This window comes from Mirounga leonina, unplaced genomic scaffold (assembly GCF_011800145.1).
Source record: "Mirounga leonina isolate KUSES-001 unplaced genomic scaffold, KU_Mleo_1.0 Mir_178, whole genome shotgun sequence".
NCBI classification, from domain to species: domain Eukaryota; kingdom Metazoa; phylum Chordata; class Mammalia; order Carnivora; family Phocidae; genus Mirounga; species Mirounga leonina.
Genome location: NW_023270464.1, coordinates 25878789 through 25900288, shown reverse-complemented (window position 1 = coordinate 25900288; position 21500 = coordinate 25878789). Strand labels below are relative to the sequence as shown.

General features: G+C 46.2%; 1 protein-coding gene across 5 annotated transcripts in view; it reads right to left on the bottom strand.

Moving 5' to 3' along the window:
* The window catches only part of ADAMTSL3 (ADAMTS like 3), a 374681-nt gene that overhangs the window by 2764 nt on the left and 350417 nt on the right, over window positions 1-21500 (bottom strand). For 3 of the 5 annotated variants that reach the window (XM_035024249.1, XM_035024251.1, XM_035024253.1), the window contains 5 exons: window positions 20877-20993; window positions 14723-14906; window positions 11356-11560; window positions 6575-6675; window positions 1337-1551 (listed from right to left, as the gene is read on the bottom strand). In XM_035024249.1, coding sequence (XP_034880140.1) covers window positions 1337-1551; window positions 6575-6675; window positions 11356-11560; window positions 14723-14906; window positions 20877-20993 — 822 coding nt within the window. Of the gene's footprint in view, window positions 1-1319; window positions 1552-6574; window positions 6676-11355; window positions 11561-14722; window positions 14907-20876; window positions 20994-21500 lie in introns of all 5 variants that reach the window. The other 2 variants (XM_035024250.1, XM_035024252.1) reach the window with 2 other exon arrangements.

Below are 21500 nucleotides of genomic sequence, written 5' to 3'. Positions count from 1 at the left end.
GTGGGGATGGTTGAGGACTTGTGGGGATGGTTGGGGATGGGTGGGGATGGGTGGGGACTTGTGGGGATGGGTGTGGATGGGTGGGGGCGGGTGGGGATGGATGGGGACAGGTGGGGACTGTTGGGGATGGATGAGGACGGGTGGGGACAGTTGGGGACGGTTGGGGACAGGTGGGGACTTGGGACGGGTGGGGACTTGTGGGGATGGGTGGGGATGGGTGGAGATGGGTGGGGACAGGTGGAGATGGGTGGGGACGGATGGGGACGGGTGGGGACTTGTGGGGACAGATGGGGACTTGTGGGGATGGTTGGGGACTTGCGGGGATGGTTGGGGACTTGCGGGGATGGTTGGGGACAGGTGGGGATGGGTGGGGACGGGTGGGGACGGGTGGGGACTTGTGGGGACGGTTGGGGACGGGTGGGGGCGGGTGGGGACGGGTGGGGGCGGGTGGGGACAGGCCGCAGCTGTACTTGTGGGCAGCCCAGCATCACAGAGAGAGTTGTCCAATCACCACGTCTTACACCTGAAACTGTTGCAACGTCATGCGTCAGCCGGACTCAAATAAAAAAACATTGACAAGCAACCCCACTAGGCTTGGGTTGGAGGCACGGCCCTGCACGAGAGCCAGAAGCACACGGGGCTCACTTCTCAGCCAGGCCAAGTGGCCTCAACCTGCTCTCCGGGGCCTCCCGGCCCTTCTGGCCCACACTCCTCCTCTCAGTGCTGAGAACAGCGGGGGCGAGGAGCCCTTGGAAAACTGATAAAAGCGAGGGACCTGCTCCCTAGCAAAATATATTTATGATGAAGTTTTGTAAAAATAAGATAACGATTATAATATACATAATAATATAAAATATATGTGTATATGAACATATATAGTATTACAATTAATATATATAATATCATATTATAATACTAATATAAACACCTATGTCAAATTTTTATTAGGGGGGGCACGTGTGGTGATGAGCCCGGGGTGTCTTACACAACTCGTGAATCGTTGAACACTACATCAAAAACGAATGATGGACTATATGCTGGCTAATTGGACATCATAATAAATTTTAAAAACAGTAACAGGAAAAAAGGAAAAGAATCCCTATGGTAGCGGACGAGACCTCCCTCTGGGCAGAAGGGGAGTCCGTCATGGCCAGTGCCGCCGACACCCAGCTGGTTCTCCTGAGAACGCCGAGGCCCACCCACGGCAAAGCTGCTCATCTCCTAACGTCCCAGGATGTCCCCTGCGTCCCGAATGGCCGGTCAGCCAGGTGAGCGCCCCCGGGGCCTGGCTGGGGCAGGGCTGCCGCCGGTGGGGATACCTGAGAGGGCTACGTACTGTCACAGAGAGGCCCAAGGCAGTGCCGCCAGGAAGCTGGTTTCTTTTTCTGCACGCAGTGTCTCTCCGCCACAGGTCTGCAGCTCCTCGTGCGGACACAGTCGACTTTCCGAGACTGGAAGCCCCGGCCGCAGGCCGCCGTGCAGGGCCTCCAGGGGCCTACGCTCCAACACGAGTCACAAGCCCCCGACGAGCAGTTCCTCCTCAAGGTGGGTCTGAAAGAGAAAAAAAGGGAAAAACAAGGGAAAAAAACAAACTGGAAAACGGAGAAGCAGGGTGTCACTTCTTGCTGGGATGAGCCTTCCAGCGAACTCTGTTTTCAGTACACTAAAGGCTTCCAGGTTAGGACCCTATTCGTCAGGTGTATGATTTGCATGGCGCGTGGTTGGTGACGCAGTCGTGACAAGGACAGGCAAGCAAACCACACGTTTCCACTCGCTTTCCACACCGAGTCAAGACACGCACCCCAAAGGATGCACTGTCCTGATAAGCCGGAGCAGGTCAGTTTAGGCAAGGAAGAGAGGAATGGCTCACCATCAGCCGCTTCAGATTTGCTAACAAACGTTCGGTTGTGTTTATCGAAGCACCTGGGGTAGATTCGGGTGTGAGAGTAAACGTGTGTGCGAGCGAGCTCGTCTGCGAAGGGACGGCACTCTAACAGAGTTAGGCCACACCATGACTCACAGTCAGAGTCAATAAAGACTGTTTGGGGGCAGGGATCTATCTCTGGTTCCTCACCCTTTCAAACAGAACAGAGTTCCGACTTTGCGCCCTCTGACTTTGGAAGATACTTAGCCTAGAAGAGAGAGCCAGCTTGGTGGACCCACTTTGGGGAAAATGCCCTTGTTCCCTGTGTCAGGGGTCCTGGGAGATTTCTCTGTACTACCCGGGACTGTCTCCCACCCCACAGGCGACTGAAAGACAGCCCTAGCTTCACCAAGCTGGTTCAATAACTGTTTTTCTTTCAGGAATTTGGAAGTTGCTGGAACAAGACCTGTAAGCATGAAGGCTGGAGCAGTGCTGGCCATATTCTGCCACACGGGCCAGAGAACTAGAAAAAAAAAAAATTCAGGAAAATAACAAAGAAGGCAGCAAAACGCAGAGAGCTGCAGAGACCAGAGGGGGGCGAAAAAAAACCCCAATGACTTCTCATTTCTTGGTCACAGTCCTTCCTGCGGTCTGATGGCATTCTCCCTTTGGATTCTTGGGGGCATTTTTGTGTTCCTGTAAGAGGCTCCTTACCAGCGCACATGATCTATAAGGAGTGTAGGAATGCCACTGGAAATATAGTAAGATGGCGAAAACGTCATAACCTGAGCTGCTCCAGGGACAAGTTATTAAACAGTTGGAAGCAGTACTCTGAGTAGCCAGTAGGGGGAGACGCCATCAAAAGGTTTATTTGAACAACAGGGTCACACCAAACTATAGGATTTTACGAAGAAGAGGAGGGTAGCTTATTAATTACAGGGCTTTCGTTTTCCCCAGTGGGTATGAATCCTAGCGGCCAAAAGTGTAGTTGCTTTGGACAACCGAGCATAGACCCACTACTCCTCAGCCATCCCCCCCATGCAGAGATGAGCCTTTTCTACTGAAAAAATTGAATATTCACAGAACACACAAAAAATGTATTTTAAAAGGATACCAAACTGTTGTGCACGAGTGTTGGGTGGTCCCGTCTTAATAAGAAATCGCCCACCTTTTATGCATGTCATTCCGAGTCAACTCTGTTGTTTCCAGCCCAAAGGACCCTAACTAACACGGCTACCTTCTGTTCTGATGGAAGGCAGGGCCAGTGGGAAGTCAGAAGGAGCCCCAGAGCTTATGAAAGAGGAGAGGACACAGGGGGCTAGAGATCAATGCTGCAGCTGCAGATCCAGAGGCTGGTCATCGAGGACCTGGTGAAAGAAAGGTCGGTCGGTCCAGCATAGAGCATCCCACGTCCTCCTGGCCAGGGACAGGCCTGGGGACGGGGATGCCCCAGCTAGGGGGACACAGTCTGGGCGCCAGCACTATGTACACGTGTGCATGCACGGCTCACATGCTCTCCTGTCTAAAACATGAAAGCGGACACGGCACCAAAAGGCACAAAGTCCCCCTGTTCTCCTAGTCTCCCCAATGTCTCATCGCTGTTCAGTCGAACTCCTCTCCTACCTCAGACCACCCCTTTCCCCATCAGCCAGATGCAACCACGGACTCCAGCGGACAGATTCCGAGCCTGACTGTCATCCCAAGGGCCCGGCAGCTTTAAAGAGATGCAGACGGCCAGGCTCCACTCCCAAAGATTCCCATTCATGCAGTCCCAGGCAAGGACCGAGAATCCTTACTGTAAAGAAACGTCCCAGATAATTCCGAGGAATCACCGCTTTGGAAGCAAACTCCCTGTGTCTGGAAGCGCTGCCTTGGGGCCCCGAGTTGTACGTGTGCCTCGCTCCCCAGCTAATTCGCACCCTCTCTGTCACACTTCCATGCCCCCCAGGCCCCTCCCAGGGAATCTTTCTTCTTCTATTTCTTTTAAACATTTTTGACGTTTTCAGTTCATCTTTTTCTTTTTTTTTTTTTTAAAGATTTTATTTATTTATTTGAGCGAGAGCTCGAACACAAGCAGGGGGAGGCGCAGAGGGAAAGGGAGAAGCAGGCTCTCCGTGGAGCAGGGAGCCCGATGCAGGGCTCGATCCCAGGATCCTGGGATCATGACCTGAGCCGAAGGCAGACGCTTAATGACTGAGCCACCCAGGTGCCCCCACATCTCTGTCTCTAAAGCCCCATTTGGCCATGTATTGAGCCTCCTGATAGATCCTTCCATGCTTCTATCCTCTCCACTATATTTCTGCTTCTTGTTTTCGCTGCCAGTGGTTAGAAAGCATGTGGCACGTCCAGTGTGGGTCCTGAAGGAAGGACACCATGGCTGGAGCACCAAGAGTGAGCGGGTGTGAGGTTTGGGATGCGGCTGTGAAGGGAGGGAAGGGGGTGCCTGGGTGGCTCAGTCGGTTGAGTGTGTGAATCTTGATTTTAGCTCAGGTGGTGGTCTTGGGGTCGTGGGATCGAGCCCCGTGTCTGACTCCTCACTCAACAGGGAGTCTGTTTGAGATTCTCTCTCTCTCTCCTGCCTCTCCCCCATGGTTTCCCTCTCTCTCTAATCTCTCTTCTCTAAAAATAAATAAATAAATTCTTTAAAAAATAAATAAATAAAGGGAGGGAAGTGTTTACCGTGTGGCATTTTCTAGGTCACATTACAGACTTTGGTCACCCTTCTTCCAAAGAGCAAGTGAGGTCTCTAAAGTGGTGGTGGTGGTATGATCAGATTTGATTTTGGAAAGGACCGCTCAGGCTGGGATGGTTTGGCTACAGGTAATTGTGGTAGAGATGGAAAAAAAGTAGATGGGTTTGAGAAAATATTACAAGGAGCCAAAAGGTATATAAAAAGTTATCAGAGGGGCACCTGGGTGGCTCAGTCGGTTGAGCGTCTGACTCTTGATTTGGGCTCAGGTCATGATCTCAGGGCCGTGAGACTGAACCCTGTGTTGGGCTCCACGCTGAGGGGAGATCTGCTTAATATTCTCTCTCACCCTCTGTCTCTGCCTCTCCCCTCTGCTTGCGAGCATGTGCATGTGCTGTCCCTCTCACTCACTCTCTCTAAAAAAAAAAAGTAATCAGAAAAGTACAGATTACAATAGGATGTAATTTTTCACCCTGCAGATGGGCACAATTTTTAAAGACTGAAAACCCATATAATGTTCATGAAAAAGTTAAATGTCCATCAGCAATGGAATGAGGTAATAATGTTAAATACAACAATGAAAAAGAGCAAAGTGAATCTTAGGTACTAAGATGGGGAAAAAGTCTATAATGTATTGATAAGGAGAAAAAGCAAGTTTCAGAAAAGTACATCAGTATGTTAAAAAAGAAAGCTCAGTCCACGTACGCGTTTGTGTCAGAAGTCTATCTTTGAGAATGCAAAGTGAAACATCTGGGGTGATCCATATCAGTCTGTGTGTGGTCTCTATCTTCTCAGCAAAAGACAAAACTAGGTTGTCTATTGAGAAGGAGGGCAGCAGTTCCATTTTCCACTTGAGGAAAATAGTTTTCTGGCTTGAGTTGTGTTGTGGGGAATAGGAAACAGAAGATTCTACATTGCCAAACCCTACTGAAGGCTCAAAATGGAAACTGAGCCAACTGTCAAGGTCATCTAATTTTCTCTGGCAACACTCCGGGTGGGGAAGAGGGAAAGGGAGCCATATTTCGAGCATCTTCTATGACCCAGGCTGCTTAGGTGTTTTCACACTAAGCCAACTACTCGAAACCTCGCAACCATAATTTTATGTGGACAGTAATACCCCGTTTTGCAGATCAGAAGGCTGGGTAGCCCGGGTCACACAGGAAGAGAGTGGGAGAATTCCACATTCCCTCATTAGTGTGCTTTCTGGCTCTCTCCCCACACCCCGCTGGCTGGGGCGCGCTCCTCTGGGACGGCGGAGTCGCCAGGTGGAAGGAGCCCGGGTCTCAGGGTGACCTCGTGGAACAACGCCCCTCTACCCCAAACCGAGCACCAGCTTTGACTCCTACACAAGAGAAAAGCAAACTCTTTTCGAGTTTAAGCCCCTTTGCGAGGTAAAAGCTTGTTTCATTCTCTGCTACACTGCTATGCCAACATCTTCATCAAAACAGTTTCTAGGGGCGCCTGGGTGGCTCAGTTGGTTAAGCGTCTGCCTTCAGCTCTGGTCATGATCCCAGGGTCCTGGGATCAAGTCCCGCATCAGGCTCCCTGCTCGGTGGGAAGCCTGCTTCTCCCTCTCCTTCTGTGCTCTCTCTCTCATGCTCTCTCTCAAGTAAATAAATAAAATCTTAAAAAAAAAAAAAAAAAAAAAAACAGTTTCTAGACAGAGGAATACAGCAATCCACGGAAAACATTAGGAAGATTTAATCTGTAAACTTAAATATCATCAGGCTTGACCAGCTTTGTATATAGAGGGAAAAATATCTGTCCTCAATGCTACTCTTTTTTTCTCTTTGGGGTGTCCCTCTCTAAATATGTTTAACACCCAAATAACTTGTAATTATAATAGTGCATATTAATTAATATTTCAGTATAATGTATACTGTCGAGGATGGTACTATAAGAAATCATCATTGGATAGGAACTGTCAATTGTGAAAGGCAGGGGACAGGAGAAGTCATTCCATTTTCAGGCAGTCACAACCACGGACTGAGGCAAGAGAGGGTTCTGGGCCGAGTCAGTACCTCCTTCTGTCATCACAGCGGGGGTCAGAGCTGTTGTGATGTTGACAAACTGCATGCTGCCGCTGCATCCTCCCAGTGCGACCCAGGCAACGTGCTGGACACTGGAACAGAAGCACAGCGCAGCATAAACAACCTGTGAGCTCACGCCTGCCCTGGTACCAAGGTCATGCACTGAGGGGGAGCTGGTGGTCCCCAGGGGAAGTCAGGGAGGATGGGAGTGCAGCTCTGAGGACGAGACAGCCCTCCCTCAGAGCCAGGAAGATACCTGAGTATCTTCCTCCCCCTCCTCCCCCTCCAGCCCCCCGAAACTTAGACCATCTCTGGGGAGAAGGGAAAAGGACGGGGTCAGTCTGTAATTGACGGGGCTTCGGTCCAGAAATGACATTGCTTAAAACCATAAGCAACTGCCAACTTTGGGTTTTCCTGCTCTGAGCAAAAGTGAGTTAAGGTGAGTTCAATTAAAGAAAAAAATTTTCTTCTGACATGGGGTTCTTACATTTTCATGTAGTCATAATACATATTAATTTTTCCTTATACTCTGTTTAATGCTTGAAAAGGCCTCTCCCATCACACTGGTTCTATTTTCATTCACCTTCCCGGTCACGTCCTTTGTAGCACAAAAGCTTTTAATTTTTACACTGCCCAATGTAACTGTTTTTGTTGTTGTAGCTTGTGTTTTTGGTGTCATTATCTAAAAAACCACTTCCTAATCCAAGGCATGACGATTTATGTCTACATTTCTTCCAAGAGCTTTATAGTTTTAGCTCTTAAATTTAGGTCTTTGATCCACTTTGAGTTAATTTTTTGCATATGGCATAAGCTAGGGTACAACTTCATTTTTCTGTGTGTGTGGATATCCAGTTTTCCGGCACCATTTGTCAAAGAGATTATTCTTTCTCCAATGAATGGTCTTGTCACCCTCGTATGAAACCAACTGACACAGATCTAGAAATTTCTCTCTCGACCTTAAATTCTATTCCAGCAACCTATATGTCTATCCCCTGTCAGCACCACACAGCCTTGATTACTACAGCTCTGTAGTAAGTTTGGAAACCAACAAGCTGGAGCCCTCCAACCTTGTTCTTTTTTCAAGATTGATTTGGTTATTCTGGGTCCTTTATATTTCCATTTGAATTTTAGGATCAGCTTGTCAATTTCTGCAGAGAATCCAGCTGGGATTTTTACGGGGATTGTGTTGAATCTGTAGATCAATTAGGAAAGCACGGTCAGCTTAACATTAAGCGATCTGATCCATAAATATGGGATGTCTTTCCATTCATTTAGATCTTCTCTAATTTCTTTAAAAAACCTATTGTAGGGCGCCTGGATGGCTCAGTTGGTTAAGCGACTGCCTTCGGCTCAGGTCATGATCCCAGAGTCCCGGGATCAAGTCCCACATCGGGCTCCCTGCTCGGCGGGGAGTCTGCTTCTCCCTCTAACCCTACCCCCTCTTGCGCTCTCTCTCTCACTCTCTCTAATAAATAAATTTAAAAAATCTTTAAAAAAAAAAATGTTAAAAAAAAATTAAAAAAAAAAAAACCTATTGTAGTTTAACACTATTTTTTTAAACCATTCTTCTGTTTTGGTTAATTACCATTGAACTTTAAACCCACTTAACACGGGTCTGTCCTCTCATTTCACTGCATGACTCAGGGTTACTCCTGCATCAACACTACATTATTTACTTACATCAGATAACACCAGCTAAAGAAGGTCTGTCCACCCCTCTAAAAGTTGTCTTTCCTAAAAATTTCCTGTGCTCATTTGTTCTCGCACATGAATGTCAGAATTACCTTAAGTTCCAAAAAAAGAATTCTACTGTAGTCTTTGTTGGAATTCTATTATGTGTTTCAGTTCATTTAAGGGAGCAGACATCTTTACAGTACGGAGAATACCTTTATTTGTCCTACTTTTTCTTTACATGTTTCAACAGTGTGTTCTATTTCTCTTTACGGGTTCTGTTTTGGTTAATTTTATGTGTCAGCTTGGCTAGGCCATGGTGTGCCCAGATATTTGGCCAAGCAGTATTCCAAGTGCTTCTGGGAGGATGTTTCTGGAGGAGATTAACATTTAAATCAGTACTCGAGGGAAAGCAGATTGTTCTCTCTAATGTGGGTGGGCCTCACCCAATCAGTTGATGGGCTGAATAGGCCCCAGAAAAGGAAGAGGGAATTCCTCCCCAAGTAAAAGGGAATTCCTCCTGACTGACTGTCTTTGAACTGGGATATTGGCTTTTTCCTGCTTTTGGACTTGAACTGAAACACTGGCTCTTCCTGGGTCTGTAGCCTGTTGGCTTCTGGGCTGGAATGACACACTCAGCCGTCCTGGATCTTCCAGCTTCCTGACTCACCCTGCGGCTCTTGGGAGTTGTCAAGCTCCATAACTGCATTAACTCATTAACTCATGCACACACACAGACACACACACACCCCAACACCCTATTGGTTCTGTTTCCCTGGAGGACCCTGGCTAATACAGATATATAGATTTTGGTCCGAATCTTAGAACAAATATCTAAAACTGTGTTAGTGGCTCTGGAACTGGGTGATGGGTAAAGGTTGGAAGAGTTTTGAGGTACGTGCCAGAAAAAGCTAGACTACCTTGAAGGGCACGTTGTTAGAAATGCAAACATTTAAGAGGACTCTGATGAGGTTTCAGGTAGAAGTAAGGAACATGCTTACTGGGAACTGAAGGAAAGGTGATCGTCCTTCTCAAATGGCAAAAACTTGGGGCACTTGGGTGGCTCAGTTGGTTGAGCTTCCAACTCTTGGTTTCAGCTCAGATCATGATCTCAGGGTCATGAGATGGAGCCCCGAGTTGGGCTCTGTGCTCACTGGGGAATCTGCTTGAGATTCTCTCTCTCCCTCTCCCCCCTTCCCCCACTCACACTCTTTCTCTCTCTCTAATAAATAAATAAATCTTAAAAAAAATAAAATAAAATGGCAAAAACTTGGCCGAATTGTGTTCTAGTGTTTTGTGGATGATAGAACTTGCAAGTGATGAAACTGGATATTTCACTGGGGAGATTTCTAAGCAAAGTGTTCAGGGTGCCACCTGGCTTCCCCTTAGTGCTTACAGCAGAATGTGAGTGGACAGATAAACTGAAGGAATCATTAAACAAAAAGGAATTGTAACTGGAGGATTCAGAAAATTCTCAGTCCATCCATATTTCAAAGAATGAGAAAGTATGTTCTGGAAGGAACACGAATGGTGTGGCTGGACAATCACTCCATAAGGAGATTCCCCATGGAGTTAATCAGCCATCCCAGCGGAAGCCAGGAATAGAGATAGGATTGTACCAGGAGAGACACTGAAGGGACCCAGTTAAGGAAGGCTTTAGAAACTGTGGATTCTACAGGATGGGATAAAGCCATTCAGCTGCAAACATGCTTTATCCTTCAGGAAGAGAGAAGAATGATCCCAGATTCAGAGCTCACCAGGGATGCCTCTCCCAGGACAGGCCCCGGGGGAGGGGGAGGCTGTTCCCTCGATTTCCGCGGGCCCCGCTGCCCCTGCCTAGTGCTTCAGGAGCAGGGCCCCTCCAAAGAGCCACGTGGGAAAGGCTGCTGTCTAGGGCCATGGGGCAATGCCGCTGCCCTGGTGGGTCTGGAGGGCAGAGCGTCAAGCCAAAGAGGATTATTCTCCAAGTGTTAGGATCTAATGGAATTAGTCCTGCTAAATTTTGGACTTGACTGGGACCCACCGCCCGTTTCCTCTTCTGATTTCTCTGGTTTGGAAAGGGAACGTCTGTCCTCTGCTTGTCGCATCACTGTATTTTGGAAGTATGTAACTTGTCTGCCTTCACAGGTTCACAGGGAGAGAGGAATTCTCCGTCAGGACGGCTCACTTCTTACCCATTCCTAATTTAGATGACATTTGGTGAGACTTTGGATTTGAATTGAGGACAGAATGGGTCAAGACTTCTAAGGATATTGGGATGGGATGAATGTACTTTGTATACAAGAAGGACATGAATTTAGGGGAGGGGGCAGAGGGCGGAATGTTATGGACCAAACTGTGTCCCCTCAAAATTTGTATTGGTAGCCCTAACCCCCATTGTGACTGTATTTGGGGACAGGTTCTATAAGGAGGTGTTAACAGTGAAATGCTGTCATAAAGGTGGGGCCTTAAGCTGCTAGGAATAGTGTCCTTACAAGAAGAGGAAGAGACAGAAGTCTCTCTCTCAGTCTCTCTCTGCACAGAGAAGAGTCCATGTGAGGACCCAGTGAGAAGACAGCTGTCTTTAAGAGGGAAAGTGAGGTCTTACAAAACCAACCCTGACAGAACCTTGACCTTGGACTTCCAGCCTCCAGAACTGTGAGAAAATAAACTTTTGCTCTCCGCGGCGCCCAGTCTGTGGTATTTTGTTACAGGGCAGCCCTAGTAGACTAACTAGGTTCCTAGACATTTCTTTAGACTTTTTTTCCCAAATATTTTTTACTTATAATGTTGTTCAAGGTGGCGTTTGGGATACAGGCTATGAGACTTCTGTGCCCATATTACTAATGATCCTCTGCTCCCTTCTCGAAGCCTGCTCTTACTCCTTCTGCCCCAGACCAGCCAATCTTGGAACTTCTGTCACCGAGCTACTCTATTCAAAGAAGCCAACTTTGGTTCACCTTTATACTGGAAGACAGAGACACCGTGATTTCCAGATCTAATCCTTGAGGTCAGACACATCCATCCGCTTCAGAGATCAATCAGATGTTTCCCCCCAAATTAAAAAAATATATACATATATGATTACATTACTGTCAAAGCACTAGATCTGTCCGCCGTACCTGGCCCCCTGGCTCAACGACCCACTGGCCGCAAGGATGACCGGAACACGGCCTTCTTCCCGGAGGCCGCTCTCGGGGAGCACACGCTCTCGGAGACATCACCTGCCTAGTGCCACCGGCTGTGGCGCGTCCGCAGGTCACTTGCCGACTGTGGAACCCTTCGCCGCAAGACACAGAGCACTCGGACCACGCGCTCGTGAACCACCTGGGAATAAAAAGTACAGCAGCTCAGTGAGGGCTGGAATGTCAGCCCCTGCAGGGAGTGTCTTGAACGTCGATGCTAACACTGTGAGCGTCTGGGGGCCGTCACATGTCTCGAGGGGAATGAACCGCAGCGCCGATAACCCCTGGCTCTCTGCTCAGATTTCCTTTTTGTTCAGGGGAGCGACAGAATTACCAGGGAGAGACAAGGAACACAGGGGTGGGGCCGGGTCGTCTGCAAGGATATGAGAGCTGGCACTGGCGGGGCCCCAGAGAGCACAGCTAGGGGAAAATTGGGCGGAAATCTCAAAAAGGTGGATTGCAGCTCACTGAAACCAAAGGGAAGAAAATATTTTTAAAGCACCTATGTGCTATTTGCTCTGGGAGACGTTTACATGTTATTCCCGTTCTTTGTAGGGAAGAAACCAATGTCCAAAGGGGTAAATAAGTCGGTTACGGTCACATAACCACAAGCCAACAGAGCTGGGGTTGGATACCGGGTTTATTTGACCCTAAGTTCCCACTTTTATGACAGAGAACGCTTGGAGCTGGATACCTTTGGGATACCGAGTGCTCTATCACGGAGGATGTTCAAGCTCTGCTGGGATCCTACCGGGCAGGGGCTCCTAACCTGAGCTCTAGGGAGCTCCAAGAGACGGCGGACCTGGACGGGCAAAGAATTACCTCTTCGTTGGGGCGCCTGGGTGGCTCAGTCGGTTAAGCGACTGCCTTCGGCTCAGGTCATGATCCTGGAGTCCCGGGATCGAGTCCCGCATCAGGCTCCCTGCTCGGCGGGGAGCCTGCTTCTCCCTCTGACCCTCCCCCCTCTCATGCTCTCTGTCTCTCATTCTCTTTCAAATAAATAAATAAAATCTTTAAAAAAAAAAAAAAGAATTACCTCTTTGTTGTCATTGAGCTACAAGTGAAATGTAGCGTTCCTTTAGTTATAAAAATGTCAGCCAGAAAACACAGTAGTATTAGCCCTGTCTGTGATTTTGTTACCAATGGAGACCATAGATATTTTTACATGACCTTACAATTGTGGAAGGCATCTCAGAAAGTTATTTATATTTATCACCACTTCAAAATTAACGTACTGCTCGATATTAGTGTAGCAACAGAGAGGCAAATCTATTACCGTATCATCATTTTTCAACATGATGATGCTGTACTTCAATGTTACTGGTTTCGTGATCGAATGTATTCTATTTTACAGATTTAAAACCCTCGTCCTGGGAACGGATCCCCAGGCTTCTCCAGAAACCAGAGGCGTCCACAGCACAGAGAGATGAAGGACCCTCAGTGCGAGAGCCCTAGGGTTACAAGACTTCAAGGTGCCTCTCGTAGGTGTGAAAGTAGATGGCCGCTTATCCTAGGCAGGTGCACAGCTGGAGAATATGTAATAAACACGGCAGCTGATACATTTGTTTCCACTTTGTAAGAATCAAGAATTGGCATAACCAGCTCCCCCGAGTTACTGTAGCATCAGTTCGCTGCTTCTCCAGGGACAGATGACTCAGCGCAAGACCTTCCTCTGAAGCACAGGATGGGTACCGAGAGACATGTCAGCCACCGACGGCCACAGCCTTGCGAGAACATGCTTCCAGGTATCTGCTTTGTTTGCCAGGGTGACCCTGTCTCCCACTCCTCTCCAAGGCCCAGGTCAGCAGATTAGCGTGGGCATTTGAGCGAGGGCAGCGAACTCTCTAACGAAGTATCCATCTCAGTCATGCTCCAGAAATGCTACTGTTATTATTATTTTAATTTTATTTTATTTTACTGGGGATTATGGTGCCATTTGGTCAGTTACCTGCTAGGGACTCTGTGATTCAATCATTCATTCGTTCACTCCACACATATCTGTGGAGGGTGCATAATGGGGGCAGAGATTGTGCTAAGTGCTGGGAATAAAGTGTTCTGCAAACAGCTGTGGATTTACCCTCCTGGGCTGGACAGTCTAGTGTGAGACAGACCATGGTAAGAGCTATGAACACGAATGATAACAAATTATGAAACACATACAGCACAGGGGCTTGGCTGAGCTTGGAGGGGAAGGTTAGGGATAGTTCCCCTGAAAAGAAATGAACAGAAATAACTAAGTGGAAAGAGAGGGAACAGTGTTCTAGGCAGAGGGAACAGCATGTGCAAAGGCTCTGAGTTGGGAGAAAGACACATCTCAGAGAAAAAAAGACAGCATGGAGTGGAGATCAGATAACCAGGCTGGGACAGAATGGCAGCCTGAGGCACAGGCACAGAGGGACTTCTGTTCTCTCGCTCCAGAATTCAGTCAGGCAGCAAATACGCACTGAGCACTAGTGTGTGTGAGGCACTGGTTTAGACACCGGGGTGAACAAAATGCGCGAGACAGACGTGCTCCCAGTGCTAGGGATTTTCGGCCTTTGTCAAAGTGTTTGAAAGGTTTTAAACAAAGAGGCATCTCGGTGAACTTGTGTTTCAAAGACGACTCTGTTTACACATGGGACGAGCACTCTAGGGAGGGAGACAGGAATCAGGAGGATCCTGGAGCCGTCCACATGAGGAACCTGATGGCGTGAGCTCCCGGGGGAACGGAGGAACTGGACAAGAACGGATGGAAGTGAGAGAAACAGGGGCGTCTGGGATGCAGTCACTGGATCTGGAGGCCTGGGGACAGACCAGGTTTGGTGGAGATCGTGAGTTTGATTTTGGACATTTTTAAATTATTGATTTCTATCTATCACCTAGAAAGGCTATGAATGGTTTTGACCTCTGGGGTGGAATTTAAGGAATGGCATTTTGAACGGGACCTCCAGTGATGCTGGCCCACTGTGCCATCTCGAGGCAAACCCACAGGACCAGCTCTACTAAGGACCAGATAACCCTGTGAGTGTAGGAAACAGATGCGGGTAGCGGTCGAGAGCGGAGGCTCTGAACACAGATCATCTCGATTTGAATTCTGGCCCTTGTATCTGGGCAGCTTCAGGGTGCTTTCCCACCTGTGAAATAGGAAGCTAACAACATGTACCTCCAAGGTGATGGTGAAGTGGTCCCTGTAAGCACTTAGCAGAATGCCCGAGGCAGAGTACACACTGTATATACCACAGTGATTGCACTGGGAAGTCCAAATTACCACGCCTTCTAACCCGAGCAAAAACCTGGTACTGACACGAAGAGTGACCACACGTACCTTGAGGGGCAGTCCCGGATGTTACAGGGCTGAAACCCAGCCAGCGGCTTCGGGAGGTGTTGGCAAAAGGCCTCACTCACTTCCTGCCCGTTGGCCATCACACACTGGGGTCTCTGGACTCGGGCTCCCAAGTGGCCGCAGGTGGCAGAACAGTGTGTCCAGTTACTGAGCTCCCAAAAAGGCTCTGCAGAAAGGAAATGAAATGTCATGACAGCCCTGAATGAGATATGATGATGGGGCTGGAAGGGACATGGCCACAGACCACCAGGAGCTGTTTTCTGGTTGGCTGCCCATCTGCTTCTTTGAGAAGCACTCGGAGAGTATGCCGTCACCTAGTGGAAGGCCTCCTTTACATTTCATGTTTCCTCCACTGACTTATTGTCCTCACTGGGTGGGAATGGTGGCCAGCTTGGGGCCCTTGGACCACAGTCTGGGAGAGGTGCAATTGGAGGCCAGCCAGACTTGCCAGAAAAATCCCAGAAAGAGGGAGGAGGTGCTCCGTGCAGTGGGCTGGCTCCTCAGTATTCTCCAAGCAGAGCCAAGAGGACGAGAGAGGAGGGTGTCTCCAGGGGATGCTCTCACAGGTTCTATTTCTCAAATGTAGGCCAGGCGGAGAAATGAAAGACCGTTTAGCAGGGACCAGGGATTAAGCAGTCAGGTTAAAATGCATTTCATTCCATTCTTACTTTTCCATTAATTCTTATCTAAACTTCAACTTACTCCTGGAACTGCATAAATAATTTGTCATGGAGACATCTGGGAAGGTAAAAATGAGAGTTTCCTTTAGCAAAGTTGAAGCTGATCACCTCCAGTAATTATGGCTTTTTAATTTTAGTCTTCATTCCAAACAGCCTTTCCCTTCCTTTTTGACACTTGGTAAAAAGACGAGGTACAATACGATGATGACAGATTTGTGTGTGACCACAGAAGGTGCCAGATTTTCCCGTCACAATCACAAGTAATTGATAGCTACCAGCTGTGTCCACAGACTCCCTCACAGAGCAGAGCGATTTCTTTAACTTATTGTTTTCCAGATTTTCCTTCTGATTTTTGAATTTTTGTCTTAAGTTGCATATGGCACCCTCTGCAAAGCAGAACTGTACATATTTTTAGTTGGGCCCCCAGGATTACAGTTTATTTTAAACAATTTTTTTTTTTTTAAATAGCTGGGTTTATGGAGAACTTCCCAGGTGAGGGGTACTGAATTTTAGATACTTGGCCATCAGTTTTTCACCTAATCCTTACGGCCATCTGTGAATTAGACCAGTTTTATTTGCAGAAGTGGGAAAAAGCTAAGTGACTTGCTCAAGGTCCTTCATCTAGAACCCAAGACTGTCAAACTCCACATCTAACTCTTTCTACTATGCCATACTTCACAAAGACACCTTGACACTTCAAGGCAGAAAACACATATATTTCTTTAAAAACATGTGTGGTTTTTGTTTTAATTGAGGTGTCATTCACATACAATAAAATGCTCAGAAATCTGGTGGGCAGTTTTATGAGTTTTCACACTTGTATCTACTTTTGTAACCATGAACCACAGCAAGATATAAAACACTTCATCTCCCAAAAAGTTTCCTCCTAATTTGATCAACTTTAATCTTTAATTAAGGGGCGCCTGGGTGGCTCAGTCGGTTAAGCGACTGCCTTCGGCTCAGGTCATGATCCTGGAGTCGCTGGATCGAGTCCCGCATCAGGCTCCCTGCTTAGTGGGGAGTCTGCTTCTCCCTCTGACCCTCCCTCCTCTCATGTACTCCCTCTCTCTCATTCTCTCTCTCTCTCAAATAAAAATAAATAAAATCTTAAAAAAAAGACTCTAATCTTTAATTAAATTATTTTAATCAATTAGTTTCAACTGAATTATTTTAATCAGTTCCCCTCCCCCACCCAGGCAATTCCTTGTTCATTTCCATCAGTACCCATTATTAGTGTCACCTGCTCTTGGCTTTCATTCATGTACTCTTTTGCACTTGCTTCACATAACATTTTTGAGATTCACCTCTATTGCTGTGCGTAGCCCATTCTCTTTTATGAAATAATATTCCATTGTATGAATATACCATAGTTCATCTATTCTCCTTTTGGTGGCCATTAGGAAGTGAAGGCTGCTGTGAACATTCTTGTACAAATTTTTTTGTGAACAAGTTTTCACTTTTCTTGGGTAAATACCTGTGAGTGGAATTGCTGGGTCAAAGGTAGGTGCATGCTTAGCCTTCTTAGAAACTACCACACAATTTTCCAGAGTGGTTGTACCAGATTACACTCTTACCACCAATGCATACGAGTTTCAGTAGCTTCACATCCTTAACCAAATCTGGCGTTGTCAGTCTTAGTTTTCACCATTCTAGTAAGTGTGGAATCGTATCTCTTTGTGGGTTTAATTGTCATTTCCCTGATGCCATCTGTATATCTTCTTTTGTGAACTGTCTGTGCAAGTGTTTTGCCTGTTGTTTTGTACAGGGGAGGGGAGAGTTCATTGTTGACTTGTAGAAGTTCTTTATATATTCTAGATATAAGTTCCTCAACAGACATATGTTTGGCCAATCTTCTTCCCAGCCTATGGGTAACCATCCAGTTGGTCTCTGTATTTAAAAGTGTGTTTTTTTTTTTTTTATTTTTTCTTTTTTTGTTAATTTGTTCCTTGAATTACATATGTGAGTGAGATCATATGGTATCTGTCTTTCTCTGTCTGACTTATTTCATTTAGTATTATACCCTCTAGGTCCATCCATGTTGTGCAAATGGCGAGATTTCATTCTTTTTTATGGCTGAGTAATATTCCAGTGTGTGTGTGTGTGTATCACATCTTCTTTATCCATTCATCTATTGATGGACACTTGGGTTGCTTCCATATCCTGGCTATTGTAAATAATGCTGGTATAAACATAGAGGTGCATATTTCTTTTCAAATTCGTATTTTTATTTTCTTTGGATGAATACCCAATAATGGAATTACTGGACCATATGGTAGTTCTATTTTTAAGTTTTTGAGGAACCTCCATAGTGTTTTCCATAGTGGCTGTACCAATTTACCAATATTCCCACCAATAGTACACAAAAGTTTCTTTTTCCCCACATCCTCGCCAATACTTGCTATTTCTTGTCTTTTTGATTCTAGCCATTCTGACAGGTGGGCAGTGATACCTCACTGTGGTTTCCATTTCCCTAATGATGAGTGATGTTGAGAATCTTTTCATGTGTCTGTTGGCCATCTGTATGTCTTCCTTGGGAAAATGTCTGCTCAGGTCCTCTGCCCATTTTGATCAGGTTATTTGTTATTTTGGTGCTGAGTTGTATAAGTTCTTTACATATTTTGCATATTAACCTTTTATCAGATATGTCATCTGTGAATATCTTCTCCCATTCGGTACGTTGTCTTTTTGTTCTGTTGATTGTTTCCTTCACTGTGCAGAAGCTTTTTATTTTGATGTAGTCCTAATAGTTTATTTTAGCTTTTGTTTCCCTTGCCCGAGGATCCATATCTAGAAAAATGTTTCTACAGACAATGTCAGAGAGACAACTGCCTGTGCTCTCTTCTAGGATTTTTATGGTTTCAGGTTTCACAATTAGGTCTTTAATATATTTTGAGTTCATTTTTGTGTATAGTGTAAGAACATGGTTGAGTTTCATTCTTTGCATTGTATGATCCTGGCACAAAAACAGACAGTTGGATCAATAGAATGGAACAGAAAACCCAGAAATAAACCCATGCTTATATGGTCAATTATCTTATGACAAAGGAAACCAGAATATACAATGGGGAAAAGACAGTCTCTTCAACCAATGGTGCTGGGGAAACAGGAATAAACTTTAGTCTTTACCTTGACCTTCAAAGCTCTGAATGATATGGTCCTCAGCCACCTTCCAACTTCATTTCATACCCCCGCCCCACCTCTCCCCCACAGTGCCCCCATCACATGAATTTTCTTTGTGTTTCCTGACCACATTAAGCTTGTTCCCACTTTATGGTCTTTGCACTCACTAGTCCCTCTGCCAGAAATGCTCCTTCCTCATCTTTGTGCACGGATGGCTCTATCTCATTGTTTAGGTCTGGGCTCAACTATCACCTCCTTAGAAGGCTTGTCCTGACTTTCTTCTCCAAAGTGGCTGCATGCAATCACTATGCTATCACCCTATTTTGTTTCCTTCATAGCACTTGCCACAGGGAAATATATGTTTGTTTCCTTGTTTACTGTCCCTCTCTCCTACTGGAATGCCAAGTCCATGAGGGTGAGGAGCTCTTCTGTCCTGCCCACTGCTGGGACAGGGCATGTTATAGATTAGGTACTCAAGAAGTATCTGTTCAATTAATAAAGCAGTGTCTTTGAAATGCTAAGGTAGGATCGGATCCATTGAAGGTTTGGCGTATTCCAGAATGTGTACACATGTATGTGCAGGTGTGTGCAGGTGTGTGTGTGTATGTGTGTGTGTGTGTGTGTGTAGGAGGTGGTCAAACAAGAAAGGCAGTATTGATAAACCAAATGTTTAAATATTCCAAAGGCTTCAACTTTCCCAGCAGTTTCAGCCTCATGAATATCTAATTTTTAAATTAATTGATTTGAGGGAGTTCCTTGATTTCATGTTCCCTTCCACATGGAATTCCTATCTGCCTTTGCACATCTGTTTCTCTGCCTGGAATGTTCTTCTTCCTCTTCCCAGAACAAACATCATGGCCCACGTGAAAATGGGGTTGTCTTCTCCAGAGAGACGTGGGCCCTTTCCTTAGTGCTGCAAGTGGACTTGGTCATCCTTCTATTCCAGCACTTGTCATCCAGCTTCAAAATACCTGTTTACATGACTGCCTCCCTGTAGAGACTATGAGCTTCCCAAGGGCTAACTCACCTCTGTACCCCCAGCCTGGCAAGAGAAAGCACTGGGCAAACACTTGTTGGATGTTGCCATAGACTGAATGTTTGTGTCTCTCCAAAATTCATATGTCAAATCCTAACATCCAATGAAATGGTCTTAGGAGGTGGGGCCCTCAGGGGGTGAGGAGGTCATGAGGGTGGAGCCCCCAGGAATGGGGTTAGTGTCCTTACAGAAGAGAACCCAGGGATCTTCTTCACTCCTTCTGCCACGTGAGGATACAGCAAGTGGGCCCTCACCAGATGCCTGATCTGCTGGTGCCTTGACCTTGGGCTTCACAGCCTCCAGAACTGAGACCAATAAATGTATGTTGTTGCTAAGCCACCCAGTCTATGGTTTCTGTTATAGTAGCCCAAACAGACTAAGACAAAGCCTGAATGAATGGATAATAGTGCATTTTATAATGGTAGTTTTATGTCTGGCAGAGGAGAAGAAATACATAAATACTCCTGGAGAATGAAGTCATAAATAACATGAGCTGGACTGTTTGATTGGTGGCCCAACACTATTTTCCTCTTCTATGCTCTCCCTGCATCTGAGAAGGTGGGAGCCTAGGAACCACATTTCTAGAATCCCTACCTGCAGAGTTATCCTTTGGGATATGTTCTGCAAAGGAGAGGTATTTGCTCAAGATTTAAAAGGTCAAAATGATGTAGCCAGCATTGTTCCTGTATAGGAGGTATAATAAAGCATGAAATCTAATAGGAGCTTCTCTGCATCCTTCTGTGACTTACTCACTTCTGAGCTACAAGAATCTGAGATCATCAGTACCTTTTCCCTGTGATTCCAGCATTTCTGATTTTCTTAACTCTACGTCTCTCCCTTGGCCTCCTAAAGAGTTTTGCCAGCTTGAAATACTTAGATTAGGTTCTCCTGACCAGACAGCAATGCATAACAAAGTTAATAAGTATAGGGGAAAAAACTTATGAAAAGAGAAAAATGAAAGAATTGGTTCCAGAACTCAGCAAATCTTCCCTCTGAATATTTGCCAAGTTGGCAATAGTTTTAAAACTGGAAAGCCAATCCCTGTTTTATCACAAATAATGATGCACATTTAGGATATGGGCTCTGTGGGCTTCCTCAGGAGTGATTTCTTTTTCAAAAATGTTTCAATATGGAAGGAACAAGTTGAACCACAGAAGACCGAGGGCAAGGGAAAAGCTGGCCAAATGTCTAGGAATAATTTTAATTATTGAGAAGTGCAAAACATGGAGTCTTGTAGCTAAATCCTTTTCCCTGCACATGCCTCACAAATGGCAAATCCCTAAATAGTCAGATCTCTGACCTGGAGGTCGGGGTTCTCCTGTTGGGTCATTGCTGTTGGTTCCGGCGTTGGATGCCTGGAGCATATGCTTTTTATAGTCCTTGGGAAATATGCTTTTACTGTCCAAACGTCTTTGTTCTGAGAAAAAAAAGAAAAAAGAAAAAAGGAGCCCTTGTTTTCCAGTTAAACAATATCTAATTCTTGTCCCAGCTTGGGTGTTCTTAAAGAAGACAACTACTAGGAAGTCAGCTCTTTCCAAAGAAATGCTCTGTCCTGGATGCTCAGGCTCACACAGATCTGGGAGTTACATGTGGGTCTGGGTGTGTGGGTGCTATAGGGGTCTAGTTAGAGCAACTCTGCTAACACATGGTATCTGTGCATGTTTTCAGAGTTTATAGCTTAATAAGATGGGAAAAAACAGATTCACCAAATTCCAGAAGGGATTGGAGGAGTCCACTGAACAGTAGAGCTCTTCCACTTAACAGGAGCCTTGGCAGCAGGAGAATGAGTGAGGTTTCACAGAGCACCTCACGTGGTGGGGAGTGTGGGCTTTCAGGAAGACCGTGAAGCTCTAAGAGCAGGGCGGTGGAAGAATGCCGTGCATTGTGTCATGTAAGACATTCTTGATTCCTCAGTCAGTTTAAG